Source organism: Littorina saxatilis, linkage group LG4 (genome assembly GCF_037325665.1).
Source record: "Littorina saxatilis isolate snail1 linkage group LG4, US_GU_Lsax_2.0, whole genome shotgun sequence".
Classification (NCBI taxonomy): domain Eukaryota; kingdom Metazoa; phylum Mollusca; class Gastropoda; order Littorinimorpha; family Littorinidae; genus Littorina; species Littorina saxatilis.
In genome coordinates this window covers 36,353,702-36,373,233 of record NC_090248.1, presented here as the reverse complement: position 1 = coordinate 36,373,233, position 19,532 = coordinate 36,353,702, and the positions used below count along the sequence as shown (strand labels likewise).

Below are 19,532 nucleotides of genomic sequence, written 5' to 3'. Positions count from 1 at the left end.
ATGGAAGCTTATTCGAAGCTTATAGTCGCGGTGAGCCCAGCAATGAGACTCTTCTGGTCAAAAAGCGTTCGCCCGCACACATACAACGCCATGCATACGGCGACTCTTATTAAGAGAACTCGTCAAGAGTTATCTTGGAGTTGCAACAACAACAACAACAAACACACACACAGACACACAAACAAACTCTCTCTCTCTCTCTCTCTCTCTCTCTCTCTCTCTCTCTCTCTCTCTCTCTCTCTCTCTCTCTCTCTCTCTCTCTCTCTCTCTCAAAATGAACGAGAACGAAAGGATTTGATGCTGATCGTTACTTCCTTTATTCAGCTATTTTGCTGCTTGTATGGTTGGTTGCTTGATTCATCGACTTGTAGTAGCAAGTTCATCTAACATGATTCTATGTTAATATGACATCGCGACACACGCCAGTTGTGATGACGCAGCCACTGGCAGCCAAGGAAGCGAGGTGTCCCACTTGCGTGTCTGAGCGTCATAGCATTCAACGGAGTGCAGCATCTGACCCGTGTCCGTTGACACTCCGCCTACTATAAAGATCTGACTGCCTGTAAAAAAAATAAAAAATTAAATTAAATTAAAATTAAATAAAGTCATTAACAACAGAACGACAGAAGTCAAAAATCTCTTATGTCAATAATTTTGCAGTCATTTCCCCGATGTCGCTAAATAAGGTGTTCGTGTCGGTTCTACTTTCTAGCTTCTTTTTCTTCAGCAGTAGCGTATGGCCAACTATAGACACGATCGTTTTGTAAAGTGCTATAGAACAAAAGATGTGTGTATACCGGTGCAAAGGAGATTGTGTGAATGTCCAGGAAATCTGGTGCTAACATTCTGTAACACTGAACTATCTGCCATTTTTCTATTAGCTTGGCACAAGGGAACGTTTTTTCTTCTTCTGCGTTCATTGGCTGAAACTCCCACGTACAGTCCGTCTCGTGTTTTTTGCACGAGTTGGTTTTTACGTTCAAGACCGTTTTTTACCCGCCATTTAGGCAGCTATACGCCGCTGTCTAGGGATGCATGGTATTTTCGTATTTTCGTGTTTCTATAACCCACCGAAATCTGAAAAGGATCACAGGGTCTTCTCCGTGCGCAAATGGTCGTGTGCTTGCATGTACACACGAAGGGGGATAAGGCACTTACATTAGCAGGTCTGCACATAGGTTGTCGTCCTGGGAGATTGGAAAAATCTCCACGCTTAACCCACCAGGCGCGGCCGGGATTCGAACCCAGTCTTATCCACCTGGTCACTGCGCCTGTCGAATCTACGTTTAACTCCAGTTCCGGTTTTGATTTCAAGCCACTCACCAACGGCAGCAGCCCCAGAGTTGTGTCGCGCAGTGTGCATGTCAGTCAGGTGTGTCCACTCATCCGCGTCGGGGTCATACCTGTCCACGTAACGGACACTCCCCAGGACACCCGTGCAGATGTTACGCGTGACTCCCCCACACAGGAAGAGACAGCGGTCCACCTGCGCGAGGCACGCCTGGGCACGAGGGATACGGAGGTCGCCACGGGTGTACCACCTGAGAACCATGATATGGGCAGGCCCATAATTTAAACTTTCTTATAGTCCTAGTTTAGACTTCCTCTAATTCAAAGTGAAAGCTAAATCCCATGTCCAACGCTCATTCGTGATATGTACACCCTCCCGGTCCCACCTCCCTCAACCTCCACTCTCACCCCCACCGACCCCTTTGCTTTCCGGAAACTGTCAGCGGCGAAATAAAAACTTTTTTTCTTCTTCTTTTTTTAATTTTTTTTTTATGGGGTAATGAATAAATGAATAAAGAATATTGGAACGTTAGCAGTCTATCTGTTTTTTGGATTTTGGGCAATCTTTAAAAACATGTATGCGCACAGACCTGTTGGCGCAGGTCTCAAACCATTCAGTGGATAGCAGCACGGTACCCGACTCGTCATAACCCCCAACCACGAACACTCGCCCCTTCAAGACGGCAGAACACGCCCCGGCCCGACAGGTCTGCATACAGGGCAGGCTTGACCAGCGGTCACTCTCAGGCTCGTACACTTCAACTGAGTCCTGTACCCTGGTGGACAAGTGCAAAAGTAAGTCAATGAGAGAGAATACCAATGTCAATGAATACCCTTGCCAAAACCTCTGACAAACATTGGAGGAGCCAGTCACTAACGAGGGGTGTGTTGGGAAAAGGTGAACAGAACAACGTGTTTCAGACACACCCCTCGCTATTGATCGGCCTCTCCAATGTTTGTCAGAGGTTTTCACACTTCTATAACTCATACAAACCAGACGGAGTTATTTTCAGAATATTGACAGTTGTCTAACGGCGACATACAAGAAACGTAGCTACCATAGGCCTAAATACTCACTCCTCATCCTGGTCCTGACCCCCCATGGCGTAGATACGACCGTCCAGGACACACACCGTGTGGAAGGAACGAGCACACAGCATGGAGCACACCTTCTCCCATCTGTACGGAAGAGGACAACGAAAGGAGAGTTGTACTACAGCCACCCTGGGATATGACCACGAGGTCAGGCTCACTCTAGTCAATCACCTGGCTTGACAGTAGAGGCAGAATAACTGTACCATTCACTTCTGCAAGCCGTTCGGATCAGCGCTTGTGAGGTCAAGAGCCCTTTAAAAAGGGTCCTCGGGGAAATTTCAAGCATAAAGACCGACTAGCAAAAGAGTGACACTGCATGCGACACTGATCACCGCACCTAAAGCTTCACATTAACTGGGCGAAGTCCACTACGCGAAGTATACTTCGCGAAACTGGCCGCACGGAGTTTAAGCACGGTAAAAAAAAAACTTCGCGAAGTCGACTTCGGGCTCCATTGAGGACCGCCTGGACGGTCTGCCACAATGCGTACAGCCTAATAGGCCTACTATTTGGGGAAGTCGACTTCGGGCTCCATTAAGGACCGCTGGACGGTCTGCCACAATGCGTACAGCCTAATACTATTTGGGGAAGTCGACTTCGGGCTCAGTTAAGGACCGCTGGACGGTCTGCCACAATGCGTACAGCCTAATAGGCCTACTATTTGGGGAAGTCGACTTCGGGCTCCATTAAGGACCGCTGGACGGTCTGCCACAATGCGTACAGCCTAATACTATTTGGGGAAGTCGACTTCGGGCTCCATTAAGGACCGCTGGACGGTCTGCCACAATGCGTACAGCCTAATACTATTTGGGGAAGTCGACTTCGGGCTCCATTAAGGACCGCCTGGACGGTCTGCCACAATGCGTACAGCCTAATACTATTTGGGGAAGTCGACTTCGGGCTCCATTAAGGACCGCTGGACGGTCTGCCACAATGCGTAAAGCCTAATACTATTTGGGGAAGTCGACTTCGGGCTCCATTAAGGACCGCTGGACGGTCTGCCACAATGCGTAAAGCCTAATACTATTTGGGGAAGTCGACTTCGGGCTCCATTAAGGACCGCTGGACGGTCTGCCACAATGCGTAAAGCCTAATACTATTTGGGGAAGTCGACTTCACGAAGCTCGCTGTACGAAGCTTTACTAAGGAGGGGAGTGTTCAGAGTGATAACGAAGTGGACTCTCACTGCATTTGGGCGAGCATCAGCTCACACTAGACATTGCCTAGGGGTATGTTGGGGTGGAAGTCGTTATTGACTCAGTCTTGGTCGGTCGGTCGGTCGTCGGAAACCGGAGATGGCGCTATTCAGAGGTCAGTATCAGTGTGAGAGGTATCCGTGCCTAGAAGATCGGTTGGAAAACGGGAGGTGTCGTTGTTGAGAATGGTCGTTATGCGAGGTTTGACTGCAGTACGATTGACAAAAAAAGCATGAATTCAGTGTGTCTGGTTAGTTTCTGTTTTTCCCCTCCGTTTACGGACTGACATTAATTGTTCATTCAGTCACGTGCGCGTCTAGATACCTTTGTGAAGCAACCTCGAACAGAAAAGTGTCCTTAGTGGCATGCGCACCGCATCTTCTGTCTTGAGGATCATAACCTCCTGTAACAGAAGAATGAAAGGGCGTTATGATTATAGATGCCTAATAACTTCCTTCCCGTGTAAACTATCTTGTGAATCACCATAGATCTGCCAAATGCTTTACATAAGATAAGAGCATTCTTCCGCTTTGACACACACCAAAAATCAACATTACGGTTACTGTATGTGTTGAGAGTGTTTGCTGTGTTTGTTTTGTAGGCACTGACCATCAATCTCTTTGCCAGAGATCGCATCCAAAGCATACTGTAGACTAAGTTTTTGTTTCGTTTGTCTCATAATGTTTTGTCTGTCTGTCCAGTATATAAACGATCTTGTGGCTTTAAACTTTCCATCATACATGTATCAGTCTACTCTACCACTGAATTTTCGTCCACTAGGGGTTGTTTTTTTCATCCTAGCAAAAACTTGCGATGTGTAAAGTAAAGTGTACACAAACCGATCTCCCAGGTCAACTTATGTGCAGACTTGCCTGTGCCTGTGCGTGTGTACACGCAAGCACAAGCCCAAGTGCGCACGAAAAAGATCCTGTAATTCATGTCAGTGTTCGGTGGGTTATACGAGTAGAAACACGAAAATATCCAGCATGCTACCCCCGAAATCGGCGTATGCTGTCAGAATGGCGCAGCCATACACGTAAAAATCCACTAGTGCAAAAACATACGTGAACGTGGGGGTTTCAGCCCATGAACGAAGAAGAAAAAGAAGAAATACACAAACCAACAACGTAGATGTTGCAGTCGAGGAAGGCTGCAGCAAAATGAAATCGGGTCTGGGGCATTGCTTCTTCGCACTTCTCCCATTTGTTCTCTGAAATCTCTAGAACTTGGGTTTTAGCCAAGCCTGTGCACAAACATAAATGCACACACACACACACACACACACACACACACACACACACACACACACACACACACACACACACAGGTTCATTAAGGGCAAACCGTATTACATTAAGCACCTTCGTACACCTGACTATGAAGTATTATATTGTACTGTTTTGTATGGTGTTTTGCATTGGTTTGTCTTCTATTGTGTTTTCATGAACGCCCACCATGAACGAAACTAGCCTGCCTCTGGTGGTGTTCGAGTTTAAGCGTCCGCCGATGACTATGAAGAATTGTATTGTACTGTTTTGTATAGTCTAGTTTTGCATTGATTTATCGTGTACTTCATGCAGTTTATGAACGCCCACCATGGTCCAATCGTGTCCTACCTCTGTTAGTGTCCAATCGCGCCGATGACTATGAAGTATTATATTGTACTGTTTTGTATGGTGTTTTGTATTGGTTTGTCTTGTATTTCATGCAGTTCATAAACTCCCACCATGCGCCAAACTAGCCTACCTCTGTTAGTGTTTAAGTCCAATCGCGCTGATGACTATGAAGTAATATATTGTACTTTTTTGTATGGTGTTTTGCATTAGTTTGTCTTCTATTTCTGGTAAATTAGTTCATGAACGACCACTATGCACCAATCTGGCCTACCTCTGTGGGCGTTGGTATCCAAGTGTCCGCCGCTTACTATGATGTATTGTATGGTTCTGTTTTGTACGTTATAATATTGGTTTGCATTGTCATGTCTTGTAATGTATTTTCATAAATTCCCACCGCCATAGCCCAAAATAGCCTACCTCTATTGGTGTTGGCCGAGTCCAGCCCAGAGCTGAGGTGCACGAAGCGAAACTGGGTGACATCCGACTTAGTGGTACGCAGCCGCGGGGTCGGATTGGTTAAAATTGAGATTTGTTGTGATTTCAACCAATCAGACCACGCGGCAGGGTCCCAGCAAGTATTGTATCGTACTGTTTTGTATGGTATCGTTTTGCATTGGGTTGCCTTGTCTTGTCTTGTCTTGTCTTGTCTTGTATTGTATTAATTGAAATATTATTTTTCGTCTTGTACTGTACCTTAATGTACTACATTGTATTGCACATGTTTCGTCTCGTCTCCTCTCGTCTCCTCTCGTCTCGTCTCGTCTCGTCTCGTATTTTATGTTCATGAACGCCCATCATGGCCTACCTTTGTTGGTGTTGGAGTTCAAGTGACCACCGATGACTATGTAGAGATCTTTGTCTTCTAAAGCACTAGCCGCTCCTCCGTTGGGCCCAGGGGCATGTGACTGCGTGCAGCCTCTCTTCTTGAAGCTGACTTCAACACCGCTTGTGAAGCCTGTTTGAAGGGTGGATAAGCTTACTTATTCAAGTTATTGACACTACTTCCAGTGATAAATGAACGACAGATAGTGTGGTGTGAGATGCCTCCTTGGGCTAATAACGTGTTGTGCCAAACTTTTAATTGAAACCCAAAAAAAGTATGATTCTGTCTACCTCCACGTATAGATTAGCAACAGAAAGAACAGAATTTTTTTAATATCCAACTACCATAATCATTAAGACCTTGTACACAAGACACACATTACACATCTGTATAACTGAGAAAGAAAAGCTAAGCTAGCTAACTCTACAGTGACCACAAAGTGTTCAATCTCCAAACACGTGGAGAATAGAGCGATATATAGAGTCAGAGAGAGAGAGAGAGAGCCTATATGTTACCCGTTATAAACCCAAAAAGGGGGTACAGAAATGATAAAGCCGCTGCGGAGATGATGACAGTAAGGAACACTAAGTTGGCTAACAAAGGGTTAGGTCACATTGAAAATATCACGGGTGTGTGCAAAAGCTGGCCAGATCTTCTCTGAGTATTTTCCTATGCGCCTGCATAATTATGATCAGCTGGACATACACTCTAATAGTTATTACAACTAACGTACTTCTCACCTTCCTCACAACAGTCAGCACCGTCAGCACGCGTCGTGAAGAACTTGAAGCACGGTACCACTTCCTCAGACTCGCAAGCCTGCGCTGGTTGGCAAGGAGAAACAGCTCCGGACAGGTTTCCCGGATAGCCGGTCGGACGCCGCCCCCGTGCTCTTCCCTTGAAGGGGTTGATACTATCGTCCGAGTTCGCCGGGGCTGCGCCACGGAATCCCGGTGACATGGAGCGAGCCGAGGGCGACCTTCTGATTCCGGGTGAAGGTATCTTGGACGGAGAGCTTCGGGTGTCCCTCAGAGAGTTTGTCACAGACGGAACCCCACGTACGCTTCCTTGAGATTGTGTCCTGGATGGGCTTGGGCGTCTCGCTGAAGTACGAGAAGGTGTGCGAAACAGTGCTCGAGTAGGATCTTGAATTCCTGCAATGGATGGAGCATGCGATGGAGCACGAGATGGTGCCATCGATGGAGCTCGAGATGGTGCCATCGATGGAGCTTGAGATGGTGAACGCGAAGGAGCCATCGATGGAGCACGAATTGGCGTCCCCGGTGGTACACGGGGCGGTGCCAGCGATGGAGCCCGAGACGGTGCTCCTGGTTGTGGACGAAATAGTGCCTTGGATGGAGCATGAGGTGAAGGCTGATAGGCTGCAGACCCTGAAATATTCAACCCCGCAGATGGCGAAGTGCGGGGTGCACGAAATGGTGCTATCGACGGAAATGGTGCCCCCGGGTGTGCGCGAGATGGTGCCATGGATGGAGCACGAGGCGGTGCCATGGATGGAGCACGAGGCGGTGCCATGGATGGAGCACGAGGTGGTGACATGGATGGAGCACGAGGTTTTGCCATTGATGGAGCACGAGGTTGTGCCATGGATGGAGCAAAAGGTGGTGATTTGGATGGAGCACAAGGTGGTGCCATGGATAGAGTACGAGGTGTTGCCGTGGATCGAGCACAAGGTGGTGCCATTGGTGGGGCACGAGATGGTGCACCCTGGAAAGACTGATAGGCTGCGGACCCTGAAGTATTCAACCCCACAGATGGCAGAGTGCGATGTGCCGCTAAGGCGGCATTTGATACCTGCGATAAACGACGGAAAACCGACTCCGCGGTAGGACGCGATTTCTGTGGCCTAGGACGTTGATGTGTGGACTGGGTCCGGGGTAACACCTTGGATGGAGGTTGGCGAACAGTTGGTGATTGGATGGATGGGTGTTTATGAGCAGAAGGGTGGACATATGTGTGTCGAGAGAAGGGCGGCAACTTGGCATGACCTGGATGGGAGCCTGTCTGGGGAGGCAGCGTGTGAATAATTACTGCAGGTTCCGTAACGTGATGGATTTTGAAAGGGGTTGAGTGTAGTAATACAGGATGGGAAGAAGGTCTCCGTTTGGGAGGAGCTGAAGGGCTTGCAGTTTCTCCACAGCAAGCCTTGCGAATTGCAGTGTCTGAATGAGCTGGACCTTGCGAGCCGGCTGGACGAATTGCATTTTGAGAACGAGGTGAAATTTTAGAACGAGCTGGATGGCTAGGCAATTGATTCGGTGGTATCTGAGACGCTGAGCTGCGGTAAGGAGTTTTCTGAAGAGGAGATCGGGACGACGCCTTCTGGGACGGCTGACGACAACGATTTGACAGCTTAAATGGTCTAGGGCTGGGAGCTGACCAGGAACGGGGAGTCGGGGGGTGAACGGAAGAGGGACTCCTTTCGCCTGTAGGAGTCGGCGGCTCAGATGGAGCAGTAGTGGACTCGGCGGAACCACTGCGATTATGTTTGAAAACGGGTACTGTAGCCGGGCTTTTGCCGGGCAGTACTCCGATGTCCCCGCGGCTTTTGCGATGCCGAGCAGCCCCTTGTTGAGCCATGTTGGGCTCTACAGACTTTGTTGGTGAACGCCACATTGTGTTAGGTGGGCAAATGTGCTTTCACACCTGGAACGGCCAACTTACACAAGGAGGATTGACGCAGAGACAGTTCAGCCGAGCTCTCCCGTAGACTTCACGTACTCCCGGTACAGGGCGAAGCCTTGGATGTGGTTACTGTGCCAGTAGACGATGGTGCGGTAATCTTTCAAAGGCATTCAACATCTTCATTATTGGGTTATTGGGCTTTTTGATATAATGCCTTTGTAGATGAGAAATGTTCACAAGACCACAAAAACTGAGTAACTAGCAACCGTAGAAGCCTTGCAGCTGAAGCGGGATCCTTTACAAATGAAATAACGTTGTTTGCATGGCATTGCTTTTTCCTCTAGCTCTTTTGTATCAGGTTTGTGCCGCGTGAATGGTGAGTTAGGCATGCCGTTTTCTTGTTCAGATCAAACCTTAACTCCACGGTTCGTGCAGTCCTCCAGGGTTGACTGAAGACATCCTGGTGACCAGTGAGGTCAACGAAAAGCTACCTCTTCCCCCGCTCCTCCCTAGCCATTGCTCTCTGTCCTGCCGAGTGACGTCATACTTGATTAAACGTCACTAGTCTCGGCTAGCCCAGGGTTCTTCCAATGGAGTAGGTACGCATGCGTTGTTGAATTATCGCGAAATGTGGCGTAAATGAGGGTTCGTGGTGTGAAATAGTTGGTCAAGAATCTGAGAACTCCAGAATTTCTTCAGAAAGGATATATACATTTCGTGTTAACAAATTAAATTTGTACTAAGCTAGTAAACACACACAGCACTAATTGTAGCAAACCTTATCACCAGGCTAGAATTTACTGTACTATCAGTATCACCTGAAGAATAGTTGGTGAATCACTTCTACCACAAATCCTAAACAGATAGACTGCTACAGTTCCGAATCAAGAATGAATAAAAATTAAAAAGAAAAGTTAAATTAATGGAACTTTGAATTCAGGACAAACAAGAGACACAAATAGGCTAATTGATGTGACCTATTTTAGAATGTGACTAGGATGACATTTCTGTGCAAAAACCTTTCAACAATTTTTTTCCCATACTCACACTTTGTTACTGATAAGCCAGACAACATTATTGTCCATATTTAAGGGTCAAATAATGTTTTGGGAATGTCATAAATGATAAGATAGAAAGACAGAAATACAGACCGACAGAGAGAGATGATGGAACTTTATTTTACAAGGATAGAGGTTTAAGGCTAAGCTTTTTCTTACAACCTGTCCTTAATACTTTCTACCCCACCTATGTTGACTAAGTTTTTTTTTGTCGAGACCAGCTGTGCTGCAGCAGGTCACTCAGAATTGTAGTAACTGTAGGAACTGTGTATCAACACGCTGGAATGCAGGTGTTCGATCGACGTTACAGGAAGCGACTGAAGCGACTAGACTGTGTGTGTACGGATATATCTGTACCAGGTCAGATCAAGCCATATGAGTGGGTACGGATATATCCGTACCTCGGAGACAATGAGATAAGAGAGAGAGAGAGAGAGAGAGAGAGAGTCGGAGTCGGACATTTTATTTGTTAGGCCTCCAGCCCATAACAAGACTGGTGACATATAATACACTAGATGATTACCCGCTTTGCCGGGATACCCGGCTTCGCCGGGAAGAAGTAAAGCCGAATACCCGGCTTTGCCAGGTACCCGGCCAAGTAGAGGAATACCCTGCTTCGCCGGGATGAAAGCGTTGTGGACAGTGACCTTCTAAAAATAGTAACGGGAATATGGATTGACGCCACACGAAGGGAGGGAGATAAACGCAAAACACTGGAGAAGATAAGGACGAGTTACTGGGAATGGATCTGGGAAGATGAACAGAAAAACCAAAATCGTGCGCGCTGAGAGCACGTGTTGAAAATTCTCATCGACCAGGTTGTGTCCAGGGTCTACCTGAATATGCCCACCAAATTTGAAGCAGATCCATCGAGAACTTTGGCCGTGCATCGCGAACACACACACACACAGACAGACACAACAGCGTAATCCAGGCGAAAAACACAGCGATCTCTCTGCCACTGTACACATAGTCCACTGTCGTGTCACTTGCACGGGCTTTTCGCAGGGCTTTTGTCTCCTTTTTTTGCAACAAACACACCAAAACTGCACTGAATCTTCCTATCGCACATCGGTAAGCTTCTATACCAATTGTCATGGTTGCAAAAGCTTAAAGAAACTGTCCAATTAATCAAATGCAGAGAGAGAGAGAGAGAGAGAGAGAGAGAGAGAGAGAGAGAGAGAGAGAGAGAGAGAGAGAGAGAGAGAGAGAGAGAGAGAGAGAGAGAGAGAGAGAGAGAGAGAGATCAACAGCAAAGAGACTAACAGAAAGAGAGAGAGACAGAAAGAGAGAGAGACAGAGAAAAACAGAGTGAAAGACAGATATGAGATGAGAACTGTCATCAACCAACTTCCACGCAACCAGAAGTCTCTGTGCTCCCTTTGTATGTTGTCAACTTTATTTGTACAATGCGCTCTTTACAGATGTCCTGGCATGCACTGCAAATGTACAAATACGTTAATTACAGAGAACAAATGACAAAAAAAGTGCAATAGTACACAAATGTAAAATCAATACCCATTCCGATTCCCTCATGCAATACAGTTACTTAGTATCAGTAAGATGCAAGGTACAACACTTGCTGTACATGTTTATCACCATTCGAGCTTCACAAGCACAATTGCTTTCTTTCTTTCTTTATTTGGTGTTTAACGTCGCTTTTAACCACAAAGGGTTATATCGCGACGGGGAAAGGGGGAAGATGGGATAGAGCCACTTGTCAATTGTTTCTTGTTCACAAAAGCACTAATCAAAAATTTGCTCCAGGGGCTTGCAACGTAGTACTGTACGATATATTACCTCACTGGGAGAATGCAAGTTTCCACTACAAAGGACTTAACATTTCTTACATACTGCTTGACTAAAATCTTTACAAAAATTGACTATATTCTATACAAGAAACACTTAACAAGGGTAAAAGGAGAAACAGAATCCGTTAGTCGCCTCTTACGACATGCTGGGGAGCATCGGGTAAATTCTTTCTCGTCCCAACCAATATGGGACTCCCCCTAGCCCGCGGGGGGTAGCACAATTGCTCTTCACACAAGATATTGAATACTAAGAACAGAAAACCACCAGAAAATACAGTACATATACAGATGTACCTGTCATGGGACACCTCTTTAGTGTCCTTACCTTACAGATTTTCTCCCAGGGCAGGTAGAATGAGTTTCTATCAACAGGTCACAAGGCAAAGGAATGTGTCTCTTATTGTGAGGTGTCCTCTGCTTAAAGGGGCCTCAAATGACAGGTACCACTGTATCACAAAATAAATAGGCCATGAAACCTTCTACCCATTCGTTCTCACAAAAATTATCACACCTGAAAATGTCTTGTCTGCTTTAAATGACTGCTCTGGGACATACATTTTTTTGAAGTAAGCTTTTTTTAAAACATGGAATCTTGCGCAGTTTCTCTCAGTTGGACAATTAGTGGGTTCAAAGAGATGTTACACTGTTGCCTGCAATATGTAGAATGAAACTTGCTTCACAGAATCGCTAAAACTGTACAGAAGCATTGCTGAGAATTTAAAGCATTCTCTTCTATTACATTAAGGAAGAAAAAGAAAAAAAAAGAAAAAGAAGCTACTGCAACATTATTACCAGAATCTATGTCTGTCGGCTGAATGGTATTTGAAACCCCCAAGCAACTAAATGTAAGCAAGCAAGCAAGCAATTTGCTTATTTTTTAAAAATTGGTTTTTTTTTATATAGTTTTTGTTTGGATCATAGGTGCTTAGAACTTAGGATATGTGCCATAAAAATACCATAATCATCATTATGTCTATTTAGCTTAAGGGAGAGAAGTCAACACAGAAACTGAAAACACAGTTGAAATAGCAAAGCAAACAATATACCAAAGTGACGTTTCTCTTGCATTGGTTCTTCTCACCGCAATTTCTTCAAAATTTAGTGAAGCTTCAGCGTCTGAAAACCATCGCCTTTTGTGCATTTTCCCTACGCAGTGAGCTATTTCTAAAACTTCAGCAAATTCTGTAGTGTTGTTTCTTCATTCTAAGTTTGCAAACGTCAGGCAGACTCAGCAGTAACGTTTATCCATAATCTAAGCTAGGAAACTTCAGGCAGGCTTTGTGGTGTTGTTTGCTCATAATCTTAGTCCACTTCATGATGTAGGGTTTGACAAGACAGCACTGATGAACAGCATTATTTGCAATAAGTGATGACATCCACAATTAAGACAAGAACAGTAACAAAATAACATTCTGTGGTGAATCAGTCCCCTTATCTCTGTGAATGCTACAGTTGATTGTCAGTGTTACTCTGTTCAACAATGTCCTTAAAATGAGCAGATTCACAGCGTATTCTCACAAGTACAGTATAACCTGTTGAAAAATTCTTTAAATATTTTCTGAAGAAAACCATAAGCTTAAACCCGACTCGACCCCACTGCACATGTAAAACTTGAAAGTGTCCTGCTGCAACATCCCCATGCGACATTCCAAATCTCTCCACCATCTAAGATACTTGTGCATTTCCCTAGACCACAAAGAACAGAGAACCTGGACCAAATTTGTACAAAACATCAAATTATTTAACACTCTCATTTCAGGAGTCAACAGATCTCTCGCTAAAACGTAGTTTTCATCTTAAGGTTAGCTAGATGAAGAGGCCGGGAACAAGCACCCACAGGTATATTAAAATTCAAATATGTTTTAAAGGGGTAGACAACCACTGCTAACCACCATGCTGGCAGATTTGAAGCTGAGAATGTGAAAAACGTTCGCCTTATCAAAAGCCCGATTTCTTTTCTCTCAGGTGGCACTCAGAAACAGAAAAGGAAAGAGATGATTATATATACATGTATGTATGTCACTAAATGGAATGGCAGATAAAACAGATGGATGACACTGAGTTTCTCCCTTCAAATCACACATACAGTATACAAAACAAATGTATGTATACAAAGATGTATGTATACAAAGAATCCTACATGCGAATAGCATTTGTGTTAAAAGCCATCATCGTTTACGTACCCAATGTTAATTAAACATTTCTGAAAGGGTTGTTTACGAACAGGGTGTAAAATACAACTGAAGTGAAATCTTTGTTTTTATCAAGGATTTACTGGAAGTCACTTATCTCATACAATAAAATGTCACACACTAATGAAGTGGAAACTAAAACGCCATTGAAACTGACTTGCTATTCCTCCATGAATTTCATACACCAATAATACTGGTCACTAAATGTAGAACTAACAGGTTCTCAAGTACTACCCCAACATTTATTCTATTTGTTTTAATTTGATAATTTTATGTTGCTATTGGTTCAATTGCGAGTCTGCGAGTTGTTTAACCACTGCTGATTCAAAGGACAAAAAAGAGCAGTAAATATGTTATTATACCAAAACAAAATGTTTTACACAGATATATAAATCTTAAATTAAAACAAACACGTCTCATCACATAAACCACTTCAAAACTCCCACACAAACCTCTTTCAAGTCAATCAAGAAGCATAATTTACACACAAAATCTGCACATGGATTAAACTTTCTGTACTAAGTTGAAACCAACGTGTTGCATCATACAAAGTATATGCACATGCAAACTCCCTCTCACATCGTAGATGCAAAAGTGTGATGCCGTTAACAAGATAACTGAGCATCTCTATCCCTCCAACAGAATAAAAGGGGCATTTAACTAAAAACAACAGCCTTTCCCCTTTATATTGGTCCTTGAAGAAAGTGTGTACATGCTGTTTATGACAGACTCTGATCATCTTTCTCGGCATGAAACAGACAATAAATGATGTACACAACTACGGAACACTTCATTTACACAACAATGTCATCAATGAAAATGTTTTACAAATTCAAGAGACAAAAAAAAAAAAAAATATTCACAATCTGAATTAGATTTCTCATCACCTCAAAAACGGATCTTCACAATATAAGTCAATTTTAAACAGCATAGTCAGATGATGACAAACGAGGGTAAGAATGAAAACGACGAGGGTGTTTTGATGATGTTTGGGAAGGAGAAATGACAGCCATCAGACAGACGTGGTGATGTCCAAAAGAAAACTATGAGATCAAAAGCTGGCTAGCTGGCTAACTGGCTTGACAGCCAGTCCAGTCCTTCGTACAGGCCCTGTCCTTGTGTGGCGCATGTGGTCTGGATGTACCACTGAAACAAACATCATTATTCATTGGATGAGATTCACATACAAACAATTAATAAAAACACCACAATGATCACTTTAGCACTGAAAACACAGATCTACAAATATCATTAAGATGCTTTGAATTGAAAGATCCTAATCTTGTATTCATCTTTTTTTCTTTACTTTATTTGGTGTTTAACGTCGTTTTCAACCACGAAGGTTATATCGCGACTGGGAAAGGGGAGAGATGGGATAGAGCCACTTGTCAATTGTTTCTTGTTCACAAAAGCACTAATCAAAAATTTGTATTCATCAAAATAATTTGTTTTTAAACACGCACATCCTGTTGTATAGTTTCTATTATACTCATTACAATCAAAATTAAAATCAACGTTGCTGTTTTATCAAGTCTTAAAGTGAACAGCACTGACAGAAAACACAAGCATCACTAAACCTGCAGAATACCTTTACAGTAAGCACAGTACACATTCCCATATACGTGCTGAAAAGTGCCACAACTAGATCTTGCTACATGCAGTGAAAAAACCGGAAAAGGCAATTTCGAAAAAATGGCCTACAAAGTTTTTACATTTTTTAAGTTTGATAATCAATCAGTTTGTTAGCATACGTTCTAACCGGTTCTTTATCTGGCGTGGGAACAACAAATATATATCGTTATAATCGATCTACCTTATAAGTATAACCGATTCATTTTTAGTAATAAATAAGAACATCGCTGGCCGGGAAAAAATATAACCGGTTACGTTATAACCGATTCCGACTGTACCTTCTTGTTGCGCAACTGATTGAGTCCCAGTTTTTCAGTGATCTCAGAGGCTGTCATGGCGTTAGGCAGATCCACTTTGTTGGCGAAGACAAGTAATACAGCCTCCTGGAGGTCTGTTTCTTGTAGCTGAAAATGCAAAGCAGGGACAATTTGAGCTGAGGATGAAATGCTTTACCCTAGCAGTAGCAGTATGTAATACATATACTAATAATACAGTGTGTAATACATGTAATCATTTGAAGTTCAGCAGAGATGAAAAAAGCGATGGTCAGAGTTGGAACTTAGAGAAAGTGGGGGATTTTCTTTCTTACACACACACAGGGATGAAAGTTGGGAAACTTCAAAAAGAAGGGGGGGGGGGGGGAGGAGAGGACTGAGGGTCCAGGTCTTTAGTGGGGTCATGGGAAAGCACCCCGGTTGAGGGTCTTGGTGGTCAGGCCCTGAGAAAATGTTAGTGATTTTGACAACATGTTAAGCCACATCAGCACATACAGGGAAAATCAAAACAATCTACACATCGGTAAAAGTTTTCACAAGACTTTCGTTTATAAAAGATTAAAACCCAGAACATTTTCTGGAAACCAATTTCAGAATTTCGGGTGGGAACTTTTATCCTTGACACAGACTTGTTTATGTACGCAGGCACAAACACACATGCATATATATACAGACACACACAAACACACTTGCGCAGCAACACACATGGACAACTAGGCAACTCACCATTTTCTGGAGCTCCTCTCTGGCTTCGTCTATTCTCTCTTTGTCATTGCTATCTACCACAAAGATCAAACCCTGCAGACACAAAAATATAAATTATAACCACATGAAGACACAACAAACATTTGTTCTATTGTGTGCCATGTGGCATTTTGGCGTTGTACTGATCCCCCCACCCCCTTTCCTCCTCTCTCTCTCAGCATGTAGATGTTGGAGATGAAGAAATAGTTTTCCCGCACTCTTACTCTTAGTCTTACGCTCAAACCATTCAGAAGGTTCCCTAAAGCATTATGTTCAAAATCCAATAACAAATCAAACACAATCTGGATAAAACTCAAATCACAACTTGCAATCAAATTTTAAATGATTTATCACCTGAAATGCATTGCTTCATGATTGTCACCTCAGAGTTGGTATTTGACAGCTGATCTTCACTTTTATTTCTTCCAGAAAATTGGACACCGTAAAAAGTGTTTTCAGTACTAGAGACAGCGCTTCATTGTACAGCCCCCACCTCCCTCTTATTCTTATTCCACACACACACATTAGTCCAGTGCAGTGCAGTACCTGTGTGTTCTGGAAGTAGTGGCGCCACAGAGGTCTGATTTTGTCCTGACCGCCCACGTCCCATACTGTGAAGCTGATGTTCTTGTATTCCACTGTCTCTACATTAAAACCTGCAAGTGCAAAGCATTACAGGCAATTAGAAGCAGACTGAAGAAGTTTTGAGATTCACTACAAAGAGGCTTTACAGAATGAGTTCTACATATGCTTTGCAATGTTTTCAGTGTTGTTCCCAGGCCTCGGTCATTGATGCATACTTTTTTAATCTGACAGTGACACATTGTTCTGACCCCTGGCAAGTCAATTATCCATTAGTCTTGACATGTACGTAAGAGCTCTTCTGACAGAACTTTGTTTTTATACTCAAATTAATAATTATAGTCAGGACATTTTAGACATGTACATATTTTCAGTCCAAGTCCAACTGGGAACAACACTGTGTTTTTACTCCCAAAAAATCCGTCATTTGCCAGAATGTATATTATATATTTGAAGAACATACACTAAAATTAAAAAACATCCAATTAACTAAGCAACTCTTTTTCTTTTGAAAACAATATTTTCATTTTTATTTTTTTAAATTGATGAAATGGGCTGAAATTTATTTGCTCAACACATTGTTGATTCAAGTCACACATTACATGTGTCCAAAGCCGTAACCTATGTTTAATCCTGACACTAAAAACGGTCAGTCTATTTGTCTAATTCTAAATCATGCCTCCAATAATTACCGATGGTTGGGATTGTTGTTACAATTTCTCCAAGTTTGAGCTTGTACAGGATAGTTGTTTTGCCGGCTGCATCAAGTCCCACTGAAAAACAGAACAGGGTAAGGGTTAGGGTTCGAATAAATATTTATATCATTATATGGTTGTAGATTTGTGTGATTTAAAAAAAAAAATATTAATAATAATCTTTTTGTAAGGTGCTCAGAACCCGTATTATTATTATTGAAATTTAGACCTTTTTTTGTTTTCAATGATCCATGAACAAGTGACGCGATATGCAACCACACGTTCGTTTGAATCAATATGAATAATTTCAATTAAGTCTCCGCTGAATTGCGTCAGTGGAGATTTGAAGGTGAGTAGTGAAGTGTCCTAAATTACTCAACTCTGTCGACAGTCCCCATTGTAGTTACAGTATGTCCCTCGAAGGAACGAGTCAGATTTCATCATCAAAATTGACCCTTTTCTCTACATTTTCAACACTCTGCCTCGGTTAATCACGTCTGCAAAGGGTTGGAAGTTCTGTACCTTTGCGTATAGGACTCTGTTATTTGTTGTTTAACCCACACTGTGGCGGGTACCGTATGAGTAAATAAGTTGTATCGACATCGATGAGTATCAGTACTATCAGTATCACTGTATGCTTTCGGTTCGACCCCTGACTGTGTGTAGAATAACCCCGGAGAAGTAACGGGGCTGGATTAACCTTGCAAAAAATATGTTGGTTATTAATTTCATAGTCAACTAGTTACCATCATTGTTTAAGGAAAGCAGAGCATGATCATATTGCGGGTGACAACAAGCAAAACGACCATGTCATTCCGGATCATCGACTGATCCCATCATGAACAAATTCAACATAGACTTAACAAACCCAAACTCTACGGTCGGGTCACTTTGTGCCCCAGACTACCCTGGACTACCCCTGTGTGTGTGTGTGTGTGTGTGTGTGAGAGATTTACTCACAGAAAAGCCGTAATCAAAGTAATAGACATGGCCAAGTAACGAATGAGATTTACTAAAATGGTGCGAATTCTTCAAAGAGAACTTTGAACAAATGGTTTCGGGTGCATTTTCTGTCATGATTTTATGCATCATTATTCCTTTGACGTTATAATTCATCCTTGACTTTAGAGGTAGGACCCCTATGTTACTTGATGTAGTCCGAGTCTGTGAGAGTAGACTGTTTGAGTAATACAACTTTTAGCGCTTTAGGGTAGTCCGGGGCACAAAGGGTTTTGTAAATAAACACAGATCAATAGATCTGTCTTTGTTGTCCAAACATTTCTTGTAGTCCGGGGTAGTCCGGGGCACAAAGTGACCCGAGCCCGAACTCTATATTGCGGCCTACGGGGACCGATATTATTACGACCCCTTCTCATAACGACCGAATCTATTTTACATTTTCAAAATCGGTACATAGAGTGGTACCTGTACTACAATTAAAATTGAATAAAAGTAAACAAGGCATGTACAAACACAGAATACGTCCTGATAGGGTGTGATTCTAGAGTAGAGAACGCTGACTAAATGCGACATGCACAGGAAGTGGATACCTACCCATCAATATTCTCATCTGTTTCTTGCCGAACAGCTTGGTAAAAATACTTGATATCGTCAATCCCATGTTCGCAGATGTGGTCGGGGTATCGCAGTTCACAGAATAAGAAGAAAGTGAACGAAGATCATTCACTCCAGGCTGGTTTTCCCTATTTTCAGCTGCTTGCCACGTCAATTTTGCCAACTCCTGGATCAGTGACGTCACGTAAACATGTGTATGCTTGGTTGTGTAAAACTAAAAAGAGAAATGTCACCAAAACGAACCATAAACAATGTCAATATCTGAATTGATTCACTCTTTTAAGAAACCGAAAATATCTAAA

At 43.2% G+C, this 19,532-nt stretch overlaps 2 protein-coding genes across 3 annotated transcripts; both read right to left on the bottom strand.

The window, feature by feature from the left end:
• Positions 1–293: 293 nt before the first annotated feature.
• On the bottom strand, positions 294–9,201 carry LOC138964633 (uncharacterized protein DKFZp434B061-like). 2 transcript variants are annotated; one of them, XM_070336639.1, is made up of 8 exons: positions 6,761–9,201; positions 6,003–6,152; positions 4,702–4,824; positions 3,906–3,984; positions 2,368–2,469; positions 1,881–2,066; positions 1,324–1,541; positions 294–560 (listed from the first exon to the last, which is right to left on the bottom strand). In XM_070336639.1, exons 1-8 carry the CDS (start codon positions 8,655–8,657, stop codon positions 400–402), a joined length of 2,916 nt encoding a protein of 971 aa, XP_070192740.1. In that variant the 5' UTR covers positions 8,658–9,201; the 3' UTR covers positions 294–399. The 2 variants fall into 2 exon arrangements, with proteins under 2 accessions (XP_070192740.1, XP_070192741.1); XM_070336640.1 differs by lacking the exon at positions 1,324–1,541.
• A 3,271-nt stretch (positions 9,202–12,472) lies between these two features.
• On the bottom strand, positions 12,473–19,432 carry LOC138964632 (ADP ribosylation factor 4). The gene is made up of 6 exons (XM_070336638.1): positions 19,210–19,432; positions 17,653–17,733; positions 16,925–17,034; positions 16,361–16,432; positions 15,638–15,763; positions 12,473–14,873 (listed from the first exon to the last, which is right to left on the bottom strand). The coding sequence occupies exons 1-6, from the start codon at positions 19,274–19,276 to the stop codon at positions 14,790–14,792; spliced, it is 540 nt and encodes a 179-aa protein (XP_070192739.1). The 5' UTR covers positions 19,277–19,432; the 3' UTR covers positions 12,473–14,789.
• Positions 19,433–19,532: the final 100 nt, after the last annotated feature.

Excerpts from the sequence above, each read along its gene's own strand:
- LOC138964632 (XM_070336638.1), bottom strand. The coding sequence starts at position 19,276 with ATGGGATTGACGATATCAAGTATTTTTACCAAGCTGTTCGGCAAGAAA. Across the intron at positions 17,035-17,652 it reads AACAACAATCCCAACCATCG|GTTTTAATGTAGAGACAGTG; the intron begins GTAATTATTGGA and ends TTGCACTTGCAG. Across the intron at positions 16,433-16,924 it reads ACTACTTCCAGAACACACAG|GGTTTGATCTTTGTGGTAGA; the intron begins GTACTGCACTGC and ends TTGTGTCTGCAG.
- LOC138964633 (XM_070336639.1), bottom strand. The coding sequence starts at position 8,657 with ATGTGGCGTTCACCAACAAAGTCTGTAGAGCCCAACATGGCTCAACAA. Across the intron at positions 4,825-6,002 it reads GAACTCCAACACCAACAAAG|GCTTGGCTAAAACCCAAGTT; the intron begins GTAGGCCATGAT and ends GTTTGTGCACAG. Across the intron at positions 2,067-2,367 it reads GGTCAGGACCAGGATGAGGA|GGTACAGGACTCAGTTGAAG; the intron begins GTGAGTATTTAG and ends CTTGTCCACCAG.